General features: G+C 44.0%; 1 protein-coding gene across 1 annotated transcript in view; it reads left to right on the top strand.

The window, feature by feature from the left end:
- Window positions 1–20633, top strand: part of LOC127424678 (prickle planar cell polarity protein 3-B-like) — a 74783-nt gene that overhangs the window by 184 nt on the left and 53966 nt on the right. Inside the window, exons 1-2 of the mRNA XM_051670063.1 lie at window positions 1–21; window positions 16515–16597. The exon at window positions 1–21 is cut by the window's left edge and continues 184 nt beyond it. Coding sequence (XP_051526023.1) covers window positions 1–21; window positions 16515–16597 — 104 coding nt within the window. The remainder of the gene's footprint in view (window positions 22–16514; window positions 16598–20633) is intronic.

Genomic DNA, 20633 nt, shown 5'->3' with positions numbered 1-20633 from the left:
AAGCGACGCTCCAATCGCTCGGTAAGTCGCGCTCAAGTCATGGCATCCCGCTTTAAACATCATTCACAGCGTTTTAACCTATAATCTACACACATTTGAATGAACGCAGCGCGGTTTGAAGTCTTAAAGATCATTCCACCGTATCGCGCGATGTTGTTAGATCGAAAGTTATGTACCTCGCACTTATTTTACTTGAGGAGACTGTTTCTCATGTTGTAGATTTAACGTTTGAAGTAGGCTTTTTGTCTTATAGATTCCACTCCATCATTCAGTTTTACATACGTATGGTGAGAAGTTCTTTCGGTGCAGAAAGTATGCTTATCAATCATTATTTTATCCCTAGCCATTAATTGGAATTTTTTTTTTTTTTTTTTTTTTTTTTTTTACGATCTGGTGAACTACTGTATTAAGGAGGCGTGGCTTATATTTAGTCACGCTTACCTGTCTGTGCAGGTGACGCCATCATTCAAGGACGTCATGGCATATTTCGTGTAAAGTAAAATAGTTTTATAATTTCAAAGAGTTATCAAAAGTTAAAAATATTATCAGTATAACATGTTATGCTTATATAATATTTTTGTAAGATAATATTAGTTACAGCCTATATAATATAAAATATTATTATTAGTTGAATTTTTTTAAATTTGTTTATGCACAGTTTATTTCTGAATGATTTCTAGTCAAATCTATTGTAATACAAAAGCCTCCTTTCTGAAAATAGAACTCTGTATATAACATGTAGGCTGAGTGTATGGCTTGGACATTTTCCTGTGACCCACTAATGTGTGTCCTACTGGAATTATTTTGGGTTTTGCTTTTGAGTCTTTTAAAATCCCTTCCCTCCCATGCAATATTCTTAAGTTTTCATTCATTGTTTTCAAATTATTATTGAACTGCTCAGTTTGTCTACCTCACTCAGTTAGCATCCCAACTTAATACTTCATATAAGTCCTGTGAACGATTAGCATTGCTTTTGTCTTTTATTTGTTTACTTTCCTGGAGGAAGTGCTTTCCAATGAGGAAATGTCCCTAAAATGCCTGGAAAGTGAAGCCAGGAAAGCAAGCGGACAAAAAGTAAACAACCTGAAAAACATCAGGACATGCTTATGTCCACTGAATATTTGTATTGGATTAGATGGTTTTAAATGGATTACAATACAACAGGAAACTCTTTGTTTCCTGAAGCTGCTCACTCTGTAAAATGTTGATGCATTAATGCAGATGTGCACCATATACTGAATCCAGATGATAGCTGGTCTTCTTAAAGGGATAGTTCACCCAAAAATGAAAATTCTCTTATCATTTACTCAACCTCATGCCATCCCAGATGTGTATGATTTTCTTTTTACAAAATATCTCAGCTCAGTAGGTCCATACAATGCAAGTGAATGGTGATCAGACCGTAGTAGCTCCAGAAATCATATAAATGCAGCATTAAAGTAATCCAGATAACTCCAGTGTGTAAATCCATGTCTTCAGAAGTGATATCATAGGTGTGGGTGAGATACAGATCAATGTTTAAGTACTTTTGTTACCCTAAATCTCTACTTAAGCTTTCATTTTCAGATGTGAAAGTGAAACTAAACAGGCATAAGATGTATCTTTCAAATGTAAAAGTGAAAGTGGAGATTTAGAGTAAAAAAAGGACTTACTGTAAAAATGGATCTGTTTCTCACCCACACCTCTCATATCGTTTCTGAAGATATGGATTAAACACTGGAGTCATGTGGAGTCATGTTTCTCTTATATGATTTGTCGAGCTACAAAGTTTTGGTCACCATTCACTTGCATTGTATGGACCAACAGAGCTGAATTATTCTTCTAAACTCTTTGTTTGTGTTCTGCAGAAGAAAGAAAGTCAGACACATCTGGGTTGGCATGATGGTGAGTAAATGATGAGAGAATTTTCAATTTTGGGTGAACTATCCCTTTAATACATGCTGGTGAGAAGCAGTACTGAGTGCAACTTAACGTCCTGGTTACTTGCATAACCTCCGTTCCCTGATGGAGGGAACGAGATGTTGTGTCGATGTAGTGACACTAGGGGTGCCTCTTGGGAGCCCGAAACACCTCTGGTCTTTGATAAAAGGCCAATGAAAATTAGCGAGTGGTATAAAAGGAGCTGGTATGCAACCACTCATTCAGGTTTTATGCTGAGGAGCCGAGACAAGGTCCGGCCATTTCAGCGGGTAGTTCAGCGTTGTGGCAGGAGGGACACAACGTCTTGTTCCCTCCATCAGGGAATGGAGGTTACGCAAGTAACCAGGACGTTCCCTATCTGTCACTCACTCGATGTTGTGTCGATGTAGTGACACTAGGGGTCCCTATACAAAACGCAGCAACTGGCTGAACTGTGTTACGTGAACTGGCGGTGTGTGACGGCAGACAACTGTGTGCCTCGTAGCCAGCGCACCAGGCCGACATGTAACCTCCCCCAACATAGTTGTGAGTGTTGAACGGCCCTGTGGGGACAAGTCGACTACCCAAAAGATAGAGACAGGCTAACCCAGTCGTGGCCTCTTTTCCCCTTATTTTTTTCCACTCCCTAAAAAACAAGGGGGATTATCCGACTGGGCTGCCAGGTCTAGTCGGGGGGTGTCCCTCCCAAGGGGAGGACACCGGGGAGACCACACCTCGCCCAAAGAGGGGGGGGGATATTTAAGTGGAAAATATGTCACATGGTCTTGCCGACCATGTGGAGAAGTCTCATGGTAGATCCTACCCAACGGGGGAGGAGTTACTACAAACATGGAGACTGTGGCAGAGGGGGCTCTGCCCAAGGAAGACGCAGTTTGCCAACAGGGAAACGAATTAGCAGAAGATATACATCGCATTGGGGTTACCTTACAGGGAACCGCCACATGCAGAGCACCTACCCCAGAACAGGGCTCTTAGTTAGCACGTGTACTGGACCGGCAGCGAGTCTCTTCGAAAACTCGACTGCCACAGGGCTCGGAGGAAGTCAACCAGGGAACATAGTTTGTGAACACTACTGGGAATTAATGGCGCACGTCTTCAACTTAGAGGAGGTGTAAGGCGCTATGTGCAAGCGATACACCTGGCCGGCTATCCCGGGCTTATCCGCTTGTATTGCGTGCCACTACCTGGGACGAAACCGGTTCCACCCGGAGGTTGTAGAACCTTGCAACGGTGTTGGGTGTTGCCCAGCCCGCTGCTCTGCAAATGTCTGTTAGAGAGGCACCCCTGGCCAGGGATCAGGAGGCCGCTACACCCCTGGTAGAATGGGCTCGTAGCCCTACCGGGGGCGGCACGTCCTGGGCGTGATATATCATAGCTATGGTGTCAATGAGCCAGTGGGCGATCCTCTGCTTGGAGACAGCGCTTCCTTTCCACTGTGCAAAAAAGCAGACAAAGAGCTGCTCAGAGATCCTAAAGCTCTGTGTGCGATCCAAATAGATGCGTAAAACGCGCACCGGAAACAGCAACGACAGGGCTGGGTCTGCCTCCTCCTGGGGCAGTGCTCGCAGGTTCACCACCTGGTCCCTAAAAGGGGTCATGGGAACCTTGGGCACATAGCCCGATCGGGGTCTCAAGATCACGTGAGAGTAGCCCAGACCGAACTCCAGGCACGTTTCACTGACAGAGAACGCTTGCAGTTCTCCTACCCTCTTGATGGAAGTGAGCGTAGTCAGGAGGGCAGTCTTCAAGGAGAGCGCCTTAAACTCAGCTGACTGCAAAGGCTCAAAGGGGGCTCTCTGTAGACCCTGAAGAACTACAGAGAGGTCCCATGAGGGAATGAGGCGTGGTTTGGAGGGGTTCAGCCTCCTGGCGCCTCTCAGGAACCTGATGATCAGGTCGTGCTTCCCTAAGGACTTACCGTCCACTGTGTCGTGGTGTGCTGCTATAGCAGCAACATACACCTTCAAGGTTCCTGCAGGAAGGAAAGCACCGATCCGACTGCGCATCTCTGGGGGTCTTCCCATCGGGAAGAACACCACTTAGCGAACAGACACCACTTAAAGGCATACAGGCGCCTCGTAGAGGGGGCCCTAGCATGAGTGATCGTGTCTACCACTGCATGTGGTAGACCGCTTAGGTCTTCCACGTCCCGTCCAGGGGCCAGACATGGAGATTCCAGAGGTCTGATCACGGGTGCCAGATGGTGCCCCATCCCTGAGAAAGAAGGTCCTTCCTCAGGGGAATTCGCGAGGAGCGTGGAGCGTGAGGTCCGAGAACCACATCTGGGTGGGCCAGTAGGGTGCTACCAGGACGACCTGCTCCTCGTCCTCCCTGACCTTGCACAGAGTCTGTGCAAGTAGGCTCACTGGGGGAAATGCATATTTGCATAGGCCAGGAGGCCAGCTGTGTGCCAGCGCGTCTATGCCGAGAGGTGCCTCGGTCAGGGCGTACCAGAGCAGGCAGTGGGAGGATTCTTGGGAGGCAAACAGGTCTACCTGTACCTGTCCGAATCGACTCCAAATCAGCTGGACCACCTGAGGGTGCAGTCTCCACTCTACCCTGAGGGTAACCTGCCGTGACAGCGCGTCCGCTGCAGTGTTGAGGTCACCCGGGATGTGAGTGGCTCGCAGCGACTTGAAGTGCTGCTAACTCCAGAGGAGGAGACAGCGGGCGAGTTGTGACATACCGCCTTGGCGGTTGACATATGCTACCGTTGCCGTGTTGTCTGTCCGAACTAACACGTGCTTGCCCTGGATCAATGTCCGGAACCTCCGCAGGGCGAGCGGAATTGCCAACAACTCGAGGCAGTTGATGTGCCAACGCAGCCGCGGGCCCGTCCATAAGCCGGCGGCTGCGTGCCCATTGCAAACAGCACCCCAGCCCATTTTGGAGGCGTCTGTCGTGACCACGACGCACCTGGAGACCTGCTCTAGGGGAACACCTGCCCGTAGAAATGAGAGGTCGGTCCAAGGGCTGAAGAGACGGTGACAGACCGGCGTGATGGCCACATGATGTGTCCTGCGGCACCATACCCATCTCGGGAGTCGAGTCTGAAGCCAGTGCTGAAGCGGTCTCATATGCATCAACCCGAGCAGGGTGGCCACCGCTGAGGATGCCATATGCCCCAGGAGCCTCTGAAAGAGTTTAAGTGGAACCGCTGTTTTCTGTTTGAACGCCTTCAAACAGGTCAGCACTGACTGTGCGCGCTTGTTCGTGAGGCGCGCTGTCAATGAGACTGAGTCCAACTCCAAACCGAGAAAAGAGATGCTCTGAACTGGGAGGAGCTTGCTCTTTTCCCAGTTGACCCAAAGCCCTAATCCCTGTGTGCACAACATGTCCCGAGAGTGAGCTAGGATTAACCAAGCATCGAGATAGTTGTGAATACGAATGCCCACTTCCCTTAACGGGGCAAGAGCTGCCTCTGCGACCTTCGTGAAGACGCTAGGGGACAAGGACAGGCCAAAAGGGAGGACCGTGTACTGATACACCTGACCCTCGAATGCAAATCGCAGGAAGGGTCTGTGTCGAAGTAGAATCGAGACGTGAATGTATGCGTCCTTCAGGTCTACTGCCGCGAACCAATCTTGATGCCAGACGCTCGCCAGAATGCGTTTTTGCGTCAGCATCTTGAACGGGATTCTGTGTAAAGCCCGGTTCAGTACTCGCAGGTCCAAGATTGGCCGCAACCCACCGCCTTTTTTCGGTACGATGAAGTAGGGGCTGTAAAACCCCTTCTTCATCTCGGCCGGAGGGACAGGTTATATCGCACCCTTCCGTAAGATTCCGTGGCAATCTCCACGGGCAAGGTAGCAGCATTTTTGTCCTTCACCATGGTGAAGTGGATACCGCTGAACCTGGGTGGATGCCTGGTGAACTGAATCGCGTAGCCGAGTTGGACGGTCCTGACCAGCCATCGCAACGGATTGGAAAGCGCAAGCCACGCATCCAAGTTCCATGCGAGGGGGACCAAAGGGACAATGTCGTCGGACATACTGGCAGATGGGGCCTCACGGCGAGGCAGAGCTTGAGGTGCCACACCATGTCGTGGCTGTGCTGAGTCTAGGGACATCGAAGCACTAAGCTGGCTCCTTGTGACCACCCCTGGAACAGCCTGGGACGGGGGAGGAAGAGGCCTGTCCTTGCAACCGTGGAGACTTTCACATCGGGGGCGGATGTGTGCCACAGCTGGGTGCGCAGGGGTGGGGAGACCGCTGCTGGAGCGCCAATCCTCGTGATGACAACCGTGCACACTGGGTATGTGACCCAGGGAAGGAGGAAACCGCTCTTTTGCTGAACTGTTGGGTACCTCAGCCACTTGGGCATGTAGCGAAATCAAATGAAAAGGTAACAAAAGATTCTCCTCCCGGCCCTCCACCAGGGGATGGAGTGGTCTTACTACCAGCTCCAATGCAGTGGATTTCGTCGACCCTGGGTCGCCCGTCTCAGGGGCGCTTTGACGACCTTCGTGGGTTCTTGGCGGCCGGCCGTGAGACGGGTGACGTCTGCTTCCTGCGGTGGGCTCCACGCCGGGGCCGGTCCGAAGGGGCGGGCTGCGACGGAGCTGGTGCAGTCACCGCAGGGGGACACCCTTGGCAACGAGCAGACGGGGTGCGGGATCTTGAGCCACGTCGGGGCAGGATATGCTGGATAGCTGCTTCACCGTCGAGAACTGCTGGGCAAAGTCCTCGATGGTGTCGCCGAATAGGCCAGCCTGGGTGATGGGGGCACTGTGTCTTGTCGGCCTCACCCATCTCGACCAGGTTGAGCCAAAGGTGGCGCTCCTGGACCACTAATGTGGACATCATCCGCCCGAGAGACTGCGCCGTGACCTTCGTCGCTAGGAGGGTAAGGTCGGTCGCCGAGCGCAGTTCCTGCATCAGATATGGGGCGGAACTACCCTCGTGCAGTTCTTTTAGCGCCTTGGCTTGGTGGACCTGCAGGAGAGCCATGGCATGCAGGGCAGAAGCGGCTTGTCCAGCAGCGCTGTAGGCTTTGGCCGTCAGGGACGACGTGAACCTACAGGGCTTGGAAGGGAGCTTTGGGCGTCCGCGCCAGGTGGCGGCAGGGGAATCGCCATATAGCCCCTGGCCGCCCCGCCATCGAGGGTAGTGAGGGCGAGGGAACTGAGAAATCAGGACCGGGCAGTAAAAGGTGCCTCCCACGATTTTGTCAGCTCCTCGTGCACTTCCGGGAAGAAAGGCACAGGAGCGGGGTGAAAAAAGCAAGCCGTGACCGCAACGTTGCCATGGTCATGTTCTCGCAGTGAGAACACGAACCATCCACGAGCGCTGCCTCCGTGTGGGTCGCACCCAGACATGAAAGACAGCGATCGTGACCGTCTGAAGTTGAGAGGTAACAACCGCAACCAGGAATAACACACAATCAGAAAGGCATCTTTAAAAAGACGCGTCTTTGAAAAGACGTTCCGTGTGTGCCGCTCTTTTAAAGAAATATACTCTTTCAGGAAAATATACTCTCTTTTTTCTGCTGAAGCGCCCAGGGGCGTTCTCTGCAGTGCACCAGTGCAGAGGAGGGAGAAGCCGCTGAAATGCGGCGTCAGATCCAGCAGAGGTGAATGAATAGTCGTGAGAATTCAGCTCAGTGAGCATGACCGTTTGGCTCAGCAGAGAAAATCTGAATGAGTGGTTGCATACCAGCTCCTTTTATACCCGTATGTCCGGGGGAGTGGCATGCAAATACCACTCGCCAATTTTCATTGGCCTTTTATCAAAGACCAGAGGTGTTTCGGGCTCCCAAGAGTGACCCCTAGTGTCACTACATCGACACAACGTCGAGTGAGTGACAGATAGGGAACTTGGTCACTATGCTATGGTTAACTTAGCAATTGCTCAATGGATAAAGCAATATGTAGAAGACTGAAAACGTATTGCTGCTCAACTGCTCCTAAAAGATGAGAGAATTTTCATTTTTTTTGCTGTGAAATAAATCTCTTTTCACAGTTATGTTAGGTATACTGACATTTAGCTAGTAATTCTATAGCTAATTTCTCTGTGAGCCATACTAATCATTATTTAGGCAAGTACTTTTGATGCAGTACTCTGATGTATAGTGGTGATCAGAGTATGAGGAAACAGTGATTGTGGGTCTTATAAAATTATTTTAAAAAAGTGTTTTTTGACCTCTTTTAACTGTTGTAATGGTCACAATCGAGAGGAAATTTTCCCCGAGGGTGTGGACAGGAAGACACACTGAGGGTATCCTGTCTTACCGTGAGAGAGGAGTCAAAGGTTATTTAGAGACCAAAGTTTCAGCATAAAGCCTTCAGGTGACTGTGTTTTTTAATGTACACTGTACATGTCTCAGATACTTTACTCACAATTCTCTGCAAACAAATCTACTTGATCGTTTCCTAACAGAATTACTTTAGAGAGAGAACTCTGCAGATATGATATCTTGTCATTGATTAAAACATTTTCTTGTCACAAGTTAGGTTATACATTTTAAAATAAATGTTTTTGTTACTTTCTGTACTTTTATTAGCCAACTTTTGTTGCTCTCCATATGTTTTACTTAAATTTTTCTGTACTTTCTGTACTTGTCCTACTTTTTTGGCGTGCGATACTTTCATTACTTTACTTACTTTGGTTTATTTATTTTTGTTCTGAATCTCTTTTTATTCGCCAGTACTTGTGTGGTACCAGAATTTGGTCAAGTTTGACATCTGCTCAACATGCAACAGAAGCCAGTTACAATAAACACAGACATCACAATATGCCAATTACAGTATCATATACACAATACATATACAATCACATATGTGCATAAAAATAGATAAAGTGATTAAAGTGCTTGGGTGAGTGTGTGCACACACTTACACTACTTGCATTACTCCGCTTTCTTATGATTTTTTTCTTATGTTCTTATGTTCTCCTTACTTACGTTTCTTTCTTTTGTTACTTTCACTGCTTACATTACTCTCCTTTCTCACATTTCTTTTGGAACTTTTGTTACTTTCTTGATTGCGCTACTTTTGTTACTTTTCTTGCTTACGTTTCTTTTTTTCGTTAATTTTGTTACTTTCGCTACTTGCATTACTCTCCTGTCTTATGTTTCTTTTGGTGCTTTTGTTACTTTCATGAATTGCGCTACTTTTGTTGCTTTCCTAATCTATACTTCTGCGTTAGGCTCCGTGTAGTGGCCAACGCGTTGGTTTGCATTTATAGTTCTGCGTTGTTGTGTCTGCGTCGTTCTGTAAATACACAGCCAAAAATGCTAACAATATGGTTCATAAATAAACAAAAGCAATGTAAGAAATTGAATTCCTGAATTCAGAAGTGTTTATTAAATTATTGTTGCATCAAAAACGGGTTCAAAGTTTGTGATCATGTTCAAATTTAGACACATTATTTATTATAGGCTACATATTGCCTGCATTGCAGGGAGAAAATTAATGGGGAAATTACTGTATGCGTGTTCTTGAGTCACTTAAATAATAATAAATAGTCCTTGTGGTTGCGTAGTGATTCGCCTCAATCTGGGTGGTGGAGGATGAATCCCAGTTGTCTCTGTGTCTGAGGCCATCAACCCACGCATCTTATCACGTGGCTTGTTGAGCGTGTTGCCACAGAGACATAGCGCATGTGGAGGCTTCATGCCACCCACCGCGGCATCTGTGCTCAGCTCACCACGCGCCCCACCGAGAGCGAACCACATTATAGCGACCACGAGGCGGTTACCCCATGTGACTCTACCCTCCCTAGCAACCGGGCCAATTTGGTTGCTTAGGAGACCTGGCTGGAGTCACTCAGCACACCCTGGGATTCGAACTAGCGAACTCTAGGGGTGGTAGCCAGTGTATTTTACCACTGAGCTACCCAGGTCCCCAGTCTTAAGCCCCTCTTAATGGCTAAGAGGAACTATGGTTCCTCGTGTGAACATGACAAAAAGTACCAAAAATAGGCTTTAGTTCTTGCAGTGGGAAAGGGCCTATTTACGTAACTGACAAGACTTTCGCTAATTTCCTTACTTTTGCCACTTAGTTACCAACGTCCAAACTTGAAATATTTTTGGACAGGGATAATGAACAACTCTAAGCAACAAATACATAATTTAATAAACAAATCCACAAAGCCCCAAACGACAAATATAATGTTTTTTTTTTTTTTTTTAATTCAAACTCACTTGTTATCCTATTTACCACTATATGACACAGCCATGAGCCTTCATTTATTTTCTAGTAGTATATGAAAAAAAATCCATGAACTTGTAAAGCTTTTGTACCTGTTTGTCAGGTTTTCCTGTATATAACCACATCAGTTTGATGCCAGTGTGACAGCTAATTATGTTTCTGTCAAAACAGTTTTGTCTGCACAAAGCAACACAGAAAGAAGGTTTCTGTGCCCCCCTTTCCTTCTCTCCTATTCATACTTTAAAACAGGCTAATGCAATTAACCATTCAGCAAAGAAAAAACACACACAAAAAGATCTCTCTCTCTCTCTCTCTCTCTCTCTCTCTCTCTCTCTCTCTCACACACACACTTTAGCTCTCTCCCTCACACACTCACTAGTGAATAGCTGTGCTCTAGTCTTGGTTCAGTGAAGTGTTAAGAGTTCACTGATCTTATAGGCTCTGTTTGTTTTAGCACGTGTTTCCATAGATCTCTCATTCCTGGCGACGAGAGGCCGCCATCCAGCTACCATCTCTCTAACAGTCTCTCATCCTGACTGGGCTTTTGACACACTTGTAATCACAGTATCTACAAGAGCACACTGAGCTTATTTGTGTTTCCTGTTTGCATTAACCTTGACTAAGAACGACATGACATATTTGTTGATATCAAAATCCAACACTTGCACTTCATTGTCATCATCCCACTTTATATTAGGTGTCTGTATCTACTACAGGTGCATCTCAATAAATTAGAATGTCGTGGAAAAGTTCATTTATTTCAGTAATTCAACTCAAATTGTGAAACTCGTGTATTAAATAAATTCAGTGCACACAGACTGAAGTAGTTTAAGTCTTTGGTTCTTTTAATTGTGATGATTTTGGCTCACATTTAACAAAAACCCACCAATTCACTATCTCAACAAATTAGAATATGGTGACATGCCAATCAGCTAATCAACTCAAAACACCTGCAAAGGTTTCCTGAGCCTTCAAAATGGTCTCTCAGTGTGGTTCACTAGGCTACACAATCATGGGGAAGACTGCTGATCTGACAGTTGTCCAGAAGACAATCACTGACACCCTTCACAAGGAGGGTAAGCCACAAACATTCATTGCCAAAGAAGCTGGCTGTTCACAGAGTGCTGTATCCAAGCATGTTAACAGAAAGTTGAGTGGAAGAAAAAGATGCACAACCAACCGAGAGAACCGCAGCCTTATGAGGATTGTCAAGCAAAATCGATTCAAGAATTTGGGTGAACTTCACAAGGAATGGACTGAGGCTGGGGTCAAGGCATCAAGAGCCACCACACACAGACATGTCAAGGAATTTGGCTACAGTTGTCGTATTCCTCTTGTTAAGCCGCTCCTGAAACACAGACAACGTCAGAGGCATCTTACCTGGGCTAAGGAGAAGAAGAACTGGACTGTTGCCCAGTGGTCCAAAGTCCTCTTTTCAGATGAGAGCAAGTTTTGTATTTCATTTGGAAACCAAGGTCCTAGAGTCTGGAGGAAGGGTGGAGAAGCTCATTGCCCAAGTTGCTTGAAGTCCAGTGTTAAGTTTCCACAGTCTGTGATGATTTGGGGTGCAATGTCATCTGCTGGTGTTGGTCCATTGTGTTTTTTGAAAACCAAAGTCACTGCACCCATTTACCAAGAAATTTTGGAGCACTTCATGCTTTCTTCTGCTGACCAGCTTTTTAAAGATGCTGATTTCATTTTCCAGCAGGATTTGGCACCTGCCCACACTGCCAAAAGCACCAAAAGTTGGTTAAATGACCATGGTGTTGGTGTGCTTGACTGGCCAGCAAACTCACCAGACCTGAACCCCATAGAGAATCTATGGGGTATTGTCAAGAGGAAAATGAGAAACAAGAGACCAAAAAATGCAGATGAGCTGAAGGCCACTGTTAAAGAAACCTGGGCTTCCATACCACCTCAGCAGTGCCACAAACTGATCACCTCCATGCCACGCCGAATTGAGGCAGTAATTAAAGCAAAAGGAGCCCCTACCAAGTATTGAGTACATATACAGTAAATGAACATACTTTCCAGAAGGCCAACAATTCACTAAAAATGATTTTTTTATTGGTCTTATGATGTATTCTAATTTGTTGAGATAGTGAATTGGTGGGTTTTTGTTAAATGTGAGCCAAAATCATCACAATTAAAAGAACCAAAGACTTAAACTACTTCAGTCTGTGTGCATTGAATTTATTTAATACATGAGTTTCACAATTTGAGTTGAATTACTGAAATAAATTAACTTTTCCACAACATTCTAATTTATTGAGATGCACCTGTATGTACTTGCATTAAAAAAATTACGAATTTGATTCAATATAGTTACTGTATACATGCGTGTTTATCTGAGAAACTCTCAAGATTTGCATTTGCTGCTACCAAGGTTAAGAGTAGGGTTGGGGTAAGGGTTAGGGTTAGGGTCATCAATGTAATTACAGTGTAAAACGATGTTATCAGAAAAATTTGAATGATGAGAAATATAAAATGCTTATTTTTGAGTTCTTGGCATATTAAACTAAAATAAGTTCAGGAGCATAGGTTACAAAAACACTGCAGTTTCATGGTACAGTTGTGGTATCAGATGCCAAGGTACTTTGATACATATACTATGGTACTGAATGATTACCATATTTATATACCATGGTATTTGCATGGTACCCCAAAGTGCTTCAATAAATACAATGGTGTTAATATGGTACATGTTCGAAAACATGGTAAGAGTATGGTACATTTTAGTATTTTTTGATTATATAGCATAAAGTTATGTGTGGAAACTAGACATTTGCCAATATTCAATAATAAGGTATACCGTGATAATTAACATGCACAATATTGTTATCGTGAGCAGAATACCGTGAACATTTCTAGATAACGTATTTACCAAATTGTTTAGATTTTTCTAAATGCACTGTAGCATTTTCATCAATAAATCAACATTCCCAACTCTCTAAAGGCCAAAGTATACTTGGCGCGTCCGCATTGCGGATCGCTCCGTGCACAGTATGCATGATGTAAATTTTGTCATAATCCAGTCTGTGCGGTCTGACCGTGCGCTGGCCATATTTTCTTGATTCGCAGATGCTATCATCATCTGTGTGCATCATTGGTGCATGCGCCGGCCATTGACTCTACTAAAAGAGTATCACAAAGAAGTTGTTGTGGGCATGTGTCAAACACGTTCATATTTGCTCGCAGGCAGAAATGTGAGGCGATCCGGAACACGCAAAAACAAAGTATACCTGGGCCTTAACTCATACAGTAATAGGAAGGATACAAATTATTAGGAAACTCTAAAATTCATGTTTCTTTTTCAATTAATGTCTCCCTCAAAATTTTACCATTGTTGTTACTTGTTCATTTGCAGTGAAAATAAAAAGTAATGAATTAGATAAATGTAAAATAGATGGATTGGACTCAGACTCTTGAAGCCACCATGTCTCTTTGAATCTTATATGGTTTGATCTTTGCAGAGTTACTTTCTTTGTGATCTTTTTAACTTAAAAAGTGCAAAACAAGTAACTAAATCTTGTTATTAAGATGTAAATGTATTTATCTTTCAACCCATTTTATAATTCAATACAATACTGTGATGATACCGTTTACCGTGATAAATACTTCAGCAATAATCGTGATATGAAAATTTTATACCATCACATCCCTAAGGGAAACACAACCTACTTCAAGGAATATTCCGGGTTCAATACAAGTTAAGCTCAATCGACAGCATTTGTGGCATAATTTTGATTGCCACATAAGATAATTTCAAATCGTCCCTTCTTTTCTTAAAAAAAAGAAGCACAAATCGAGTTACAGTGAGGCACTTACAATGGAAGTGAATGGAGCCAATTTTTGGAGGGTTTAAAGGCTGAAAAGTGAAGCTTACAATTTTATAAAAGCACTTACATTAATTCTTCTGTTTAAACTCATGTATTATTTGACCTCTAAAGTTGTTTAAATCGTAATTTTTACAGACATTTTAGGGTTTTAGGGGGTGTTGACTACATCATTATGGCAATTAAGTTGTACAATTGGCTATAACTTCACACAGTAAAGGTTAGTAAGTGATTTTATCACACTAAAATCATGTTAACATGCATATTGTTTATGTCTTGTGGCTATACTTTTGAAAAAGTGAGTATTTTAATATTCATAAATTGGCCCCATTCACTTCCATTGTAAGTGCCTCACTGTCTACTCGATTTTTCCTTTTATTTAGACAAAAGGAGGGATGGGTCAGAATTAATTTTTGTGCTAATTAATATTATGCCACAAATGCTGTCGATTGAGCTTAGCTTGTATTGAACATGGAATATTCCTTTACAACGAACAAAAAATCTGCATGAAAATCTTATATAAAAAGATCTTGCAAGATCTTGATATAAAATACTAATTCCCATTCTCATGTAGCCTAGCTGAATGACAAGAGGCAGCTAGTATACTTAAACTCAACACCAATATTTTGTCCTCTTGTCTTGTTTTCAAAAATAATTCTCACACTTTCACACACTTTCTCCTGCGCTCCTCCACAGTGTTTGCGAGAGGAAACCAGGTGTTATAGCTTTATGACCATTCGAGAGGCATGTCAGAGATTTCAAGCACCCTCAGCATGCCACTTGTCAATTGTAGGAGAACGAGTTCACAGATTGATAGCTTTATTTGTTCGCTTGACAAGCAGATGACCTTAAGGCAAAACTAGGCCTTACATATACTTGTATAACAGACTAGATTTGTAATTAGCTTATTGAAAAACACATACTTTTGCAATACAATACATAATTAAAGTTAATCATATATATTCATCTGAAACAGACAGATTTTGGGGGAAATCGGAGACTGCTAGAATAGGTCTATGCTTTCTGAATTTCCGAACAACCCCTAGTGGCCAAAGCTGAAACTACAGTTGAATGCAAGTGCACCTTCCTGCGACCCACTTCGCAAGTGATAGACATGAACAACATCATCCAAATGAAACATTTGTGAAGTAATTACATTAATTGTGTTTTCACACCTGCCTCATTTGGATTATTTTGTTTCCTCCCCTAGTTCGGTTCGTTTTGGCATTAATGAACAGGGCAATTGCAATCAGATCGGCACCAAAACAATCAGTCTGAGACCACCTCGACAAGGTAGTCTCAGTCTGATTTCAAACAAACTTTGGAGTGGTTCGCTTGTGGTGAGAAGGCAGTCCGACCCAACCAATAGTTACTTTTTGGAACTATCTTTTATCTGCCAAAATCTATGCCGATAGTTACAGATAGTTTTTCTTTATTCCTTTATGTTTCACTGTGGTCGGTAATGGATGATTCTACAGTTAGAATGGCTTATTTCTACTAGACTTCAACAGATAGTGGATTTTGCTGATACTGATAACTAAGGTGGTGGAAAAGGCCGATAAACGATTAATTGGACCGTAGTTTTTAAAATTGATTTATAGAATTGATAGAATGTTAGTGTTAGTCTTTCCTTACTATGACAGGCACAGACATTGAAACTACAAGAGTCCGAAATGAATACAATCCCAGCAGTTTATTGTGCAACCAAAATCCCAATAATAACCAGAAAAAATGAAGATTTGGTGCATAACGCGGGACTTTTAACTATAAACAAGCCTGGAATACACTTATTTTGTAATGACGGAGACTTGGCTTTGTTACAGTCCTCTATAGTTAAGTACTTAACAAATTAAGCTTTTTACAGCCTACATTCACTAGATTAAAACTATTGGCAACTATCAGCATATTTTTTGCCGATAACCGATAATTCCAAAAAGCAACCGATTAATCGGTAAAACTGATATATCGGTCTACCTCTTATTTCTACAGTATAACAGTGGCCTCTGGAAGGGAAAAAAAATCAAACACATGAGAAATTGCTGTATCTAAATCTTTCATTATTGACAATATTCAACCAAATATATCTTCACTTCAATGCTTATTTTGTAATTTTGACTTGATAATCAAGTGTTCTAAATTGAAGTGCATGCAAAGAAAGATATGACTATATGAAAATGTGCCCCGTCAGCACATACTAAATATCTTGTGAATAATAATTAACCTTATTCCTCATTTAACCTTATCTGGTGAATATGTAGGCTATAAAATAAGAGACCCTTGTGTGTTTTGGGCTTGTTTATAGTTAAAAGTCCCACGTTATGCACCATGTCTTTATTTATTTTTTTGTTCTTCTTGGGATTTTGGTTGAACAGTAAACTGCATCTTGTATTTGATTCATTTTCGACTTTTGTAGGCTCTATGTCTGTGTCCGTCACAGTAACAAAAGACTAAGAATTATTATTTTTTTTCAATAGATTTTAAAAACTATCGGCCAATAAATTAGTTATCACCATTTTCCACCACCTTGGTTATCAGTATCGGCAAAATCCACTATTGGTCGACCTCTAGTTTAAAATATTCCTAATTCTCTCTCTTTTTTTCTCTCTCAGACAGAGGCAGAGGATCCAGACAGAGGGCAGCCGTGTATGCGCTGTGGTGAACAGTGTCCCGGCTTCCACATGCACGGATGGAGGTAAAACTGGGACATTAAAGCATTGTCCATCCTTAATTTCACATGGTCAAAAAGAAGGCTAGGCCTCAAAAACCCATTCTAACCCCTGTGTGAGCCAGATTCAATCTCATGTCTCCTGAAAGAGGATGAACACTAAATAGTATGCCACGGCTACATCCCTAGACTAACTTTTGAAGGACATTTGTCCCACGGAAACATAACATCCTCAGACATAAAAATCTGGTATTATAATTTTAGTTATGCTGTTGTTTTGAAATAATGTTGTATGAGACAGAGGAAAAGGGAAGGATAAACTGCTGACTCGACAGCTTGTCATGTGCGATACGCATGTGCATTGAGCGAGACCTGGAATTGTTGTGTGTAATCTGAGACGTTTAATCAAATTTCCAGAGCAGGTAATGAGAGCCAGTGTTTACACTGACCACACTAGACTGTAACTCTTGCAGATGCCATTAGACAATCCATAAGCGTTCATCAGCTTAAGTGTGTGTTTGTGTGTGTGTTTTCCTAACATGCCGACCATACTACAGTATAGTGCTTTGCAGGATTCTTGTGACTGTTTTAGTTCTCCCCTTGTGTCAAAGCCTTGTCAATGAATTATCCTTTTTTTTTTAATTACATTTTTATTTTATTTTAAAGGGGTTACAGTAACAAATTAATTGAATTGTGCCATCTTTCCATTTATCGACCCATATGGGATAAGTAAAAAACAAAACCAAACTAATTAATAATACATTTAATAAATAATTAATTTAATATAAAAATATTACATAAAATGAAACTATGCCGTTAATAAAACTAAATGTCAGACAAAAAGTTAATTCGTGGCACAATCTAAACCTTATTCTAAATTTGTAAATTAAAGTCCTTTACATTAACAATTGCATCTTTCCACAATTACATAGACCTTGGAGTTGCATGGTTAATCCTAGAGGAGGATAACTTAAGAAAAAGACCAACATTTAACCGCTTTTTGGCTGTAGTCAAAGCTGCCAGCTATGAGCACTTTAAAAAAATATTCCGTAAAATTTATGGTAAATTACCGACAGCTGTGGTTGCCGAGCATTTAATGTAAAAAATACGGTAATGAAGTTTCAGGCTTTACGGGATGTAATTTTGATGTCTGTATACACCAACAATCATGCCACACTCCAAATCACTGAGATCAAATTTTTTCCCCATTCTGATGGTTGATGTGAACATTAACTGAAGCTCCTGACCCGTATCTGCATGATTTTATGCATTGCACTGGTGCCAGACTGGCTGGTTTGAGTATTTCTGTAACTGCTGATCTCCTGGGATTTTTATGCACAATAGTCACTAGAATTTACTCCGAATGGTACCAAAATAAAAAAACATCCAGTGAGCAGCAGTTCTGTGAACAGAAATGCCTTGTTGATGAGAGAGGTCAACAGAGAATGGTCAGACTGGTTTGAACTGACAAAGTCTATGGTAACTCGGATAACCGCTTTGTTCAATTGTGGTGAGAAGAATATCATCTCGGAATACTATTCTGAGATGTGGGTTGGTGCTGTTTTGGCGGCACTAGGCCAATAATCATATAGAGACAGTGCTCAGCGTCACTCACAAACACTAAACACCATCAGGGTAACATGTGAACATGTGAAAACTAAACTACACTAAATATAAAACAGAACACCCCAGTGTACGTAACTGATATTATAAATAAGAAGAAATAACTATAACTATTTAACATAACTATTCCCATAAAATATAATTAAAAGTAATGGGTCACACAGGGAATTGTGGGAATGCTTGATTATTGTTTTTTACCATAATTTTAACAATTATTTACCGTAAGAAGTACATGTACTCTCTTGTTAAACATAATATACATTTTTACCATTAATTAAATGGTAAAATTATACTTTATACATCTAAAAAAAATATTTTTTTACGTTTTACCGTAAAATTACATGTATTGCCTTTTTAAATATATTATCATTTTTTACCGTATATTTTAAGGTAACTACCCTTTAACCAATTAACGTTTTTTTACTGTAGCATTTTTACAGTCTTTTACCATTAAAATTACGGACATTCCCTATCTGTCACTCACTCGACGTTGTGTCGATGTAGTGACACTAGGGGTCACTCTTGGGAGCCCCAAACACCTCTGCTTTTTTTAAAAAAGGCCAATGAGAATTGGCGAGTGGAATTTGCACGCCACTCCCCCGGACATACGGGCATAAAAGGAGCTGGTATGCAACCACTCATTCAGATTTTCTCTTCGGAGCCGAGCGGTTGTATTCAGTGCACTGAATTAAATTTCCCTCCAAAGACGCACCTCAAAACTGCTGGATTTACGGCGCATTTCAGCGGCTTCTCCCCCTCTGCACCCGTGGAGTGCAGAGAACGCCCCTGGGTGCTTTGGCAGAGCGAAAATAAGAGAGTATATTCTAAAGAGTATATTTTCATTCACAAAAAGAGCGGCACACATGGAACATCTTTTTAAAGATGCCTTTCCGTTTGTGTGTTATTCCTGGTTGTGGTCATTATCTCTCTGCTTCTGACGGCTACGATCGCTGTCTTATGTGTCTGGGCACTGCCTACGCGGAGACATCGTTCGTGGATGAGTCATGAACATGACCATGGCAATGTTGCGGTCGCAGCTTGCTTTCGTACCTACGGGTTTGAGGCCGCGTCGGTTAGCACTGGGGGCGAATTGGGGACATCAATGGGACCACCTCCGCCGGGTATCCCCCCACGGACCTCCCATTCCCCAGCACACTCGCTTGCCCCGATCTGGCTCTCGCATGAGACCACCGGCTCGTCTAAGCGCGAGTTCGACTTCTCGTTCGGAGCTCGGAAAGACGATGAGTTATCAAGTGCAGCATCGGAGAGTGGGCTCATCCAGTCTGATGCAGAGGCTTCGGCTGGGCTTCCTCCTTCGAGAACGGTCGCCCAGTCTCACGTCGATGTGGAAATGACGGACATGCTTTCCCGGGCGGTCGTGAGCGTCAGGCTAGAGTGGAACCCTCCACTCTCCCCTGAACCCTTGCGGCTCGACGATTGGTTCCTGGGCTCGGGGCGCTGCCCACGGCCACGCCCCACCCCCGTTCCTTTCTTCCCGGAAGTGCATGAGGAGCTGACAAGATCGTGGGAGGCACCTTTTACTTCCCGGTCTTTCAGCTCCCTCGCTCTCACCACCCTCAATGGTGGAGCGGCCAGGGGGTATTCTGTGATCCCCCAGGTGGATAAGGCGCTCGCGGTGCACTTGTGTCCGCAGAGCGCTGCCACTTGGCGCGGGTGCCCGAAGCTCCCATACAGGGCCTGTAGGTTTACGTCGTCCCTGATGACTGTGGCCTGCGGTGCCGCTAGTACACCAAGCCAAGGCGCTAAAAGAACTGCACGAGTGTAGTTCTGACCCAGGATTGATGAAGGAACTGCGCTCGGTGACTGACCTCGCTCTCCGGGCGATGATGGTCATGGCGTGGTCTCTTGGGCAGGCAATGTCCACCCTGGTGGTCCGGGAGCACCACCTTTGGCTCAACTTGGTCGAGATGGGAGAGTCGGACAAGGCATGGTTCCTTGATGCCCCCATTTCCCAGGTTGGCCTGGGACGCCATCGAGGACTTTGCCCAGTAGTTCTTGGCGGTGAAGAAGCAGACGGAGGCCTTACAACATATCCTGCCCCGGCGCGGCTTAAGACCCCGCACCCTGTCTGCTCGTCGCCAATGGCGTCCTCCTGCAGCAACAACACCGGCTCCGCTGCAGCCTGCCCCTGTGGCCCGGCTCCGGCTTGGAGCCCTCCGCAGGAAGCAGACGCCACCTGTCTCACGGCCGGCCGCTAAGAACCCGAGGAAGGCTTCGAAGCGCCCCCGAGATGGGCGACCCAGGGGCGAGGAGACCCACTTCTCTGGGGCTGGTCGACAGACCACTCATTCCCCCGGTGGAGGGCCGGGAGGAGAATCTTTTCTGCTGCGGTACCCAAAAGCCTGACAAAAGAATGGTTCCCTTGTCTCCTGGGTCACGACCACCGTCCACCGTCCAATTTTGGCAGGTATGGCGCTCC

This window comes from Myxocyprinus asiaticus, chromosome 33 (genome assembly GCF_019703515.2).
Source record: "Myxocyprinus asiaticus isolate MX2 ecotype Aquarium Trade chromosome 33, UBuf_Myxa_2, whole genome shotgun sequence".
NCBI classification, from domain to species: Eukaryota; Metazoa; Chordata; class Actinopteri; order Cypriniformes; family Catostomidae; genus Myxocyprinus; species Myxocyprinus asiaticus.
The sequence above is the reverse complement of the archived record's forward strand: the minus strand, read 5'-3'. Positions and strand labels throughout refer to the sequence as shown.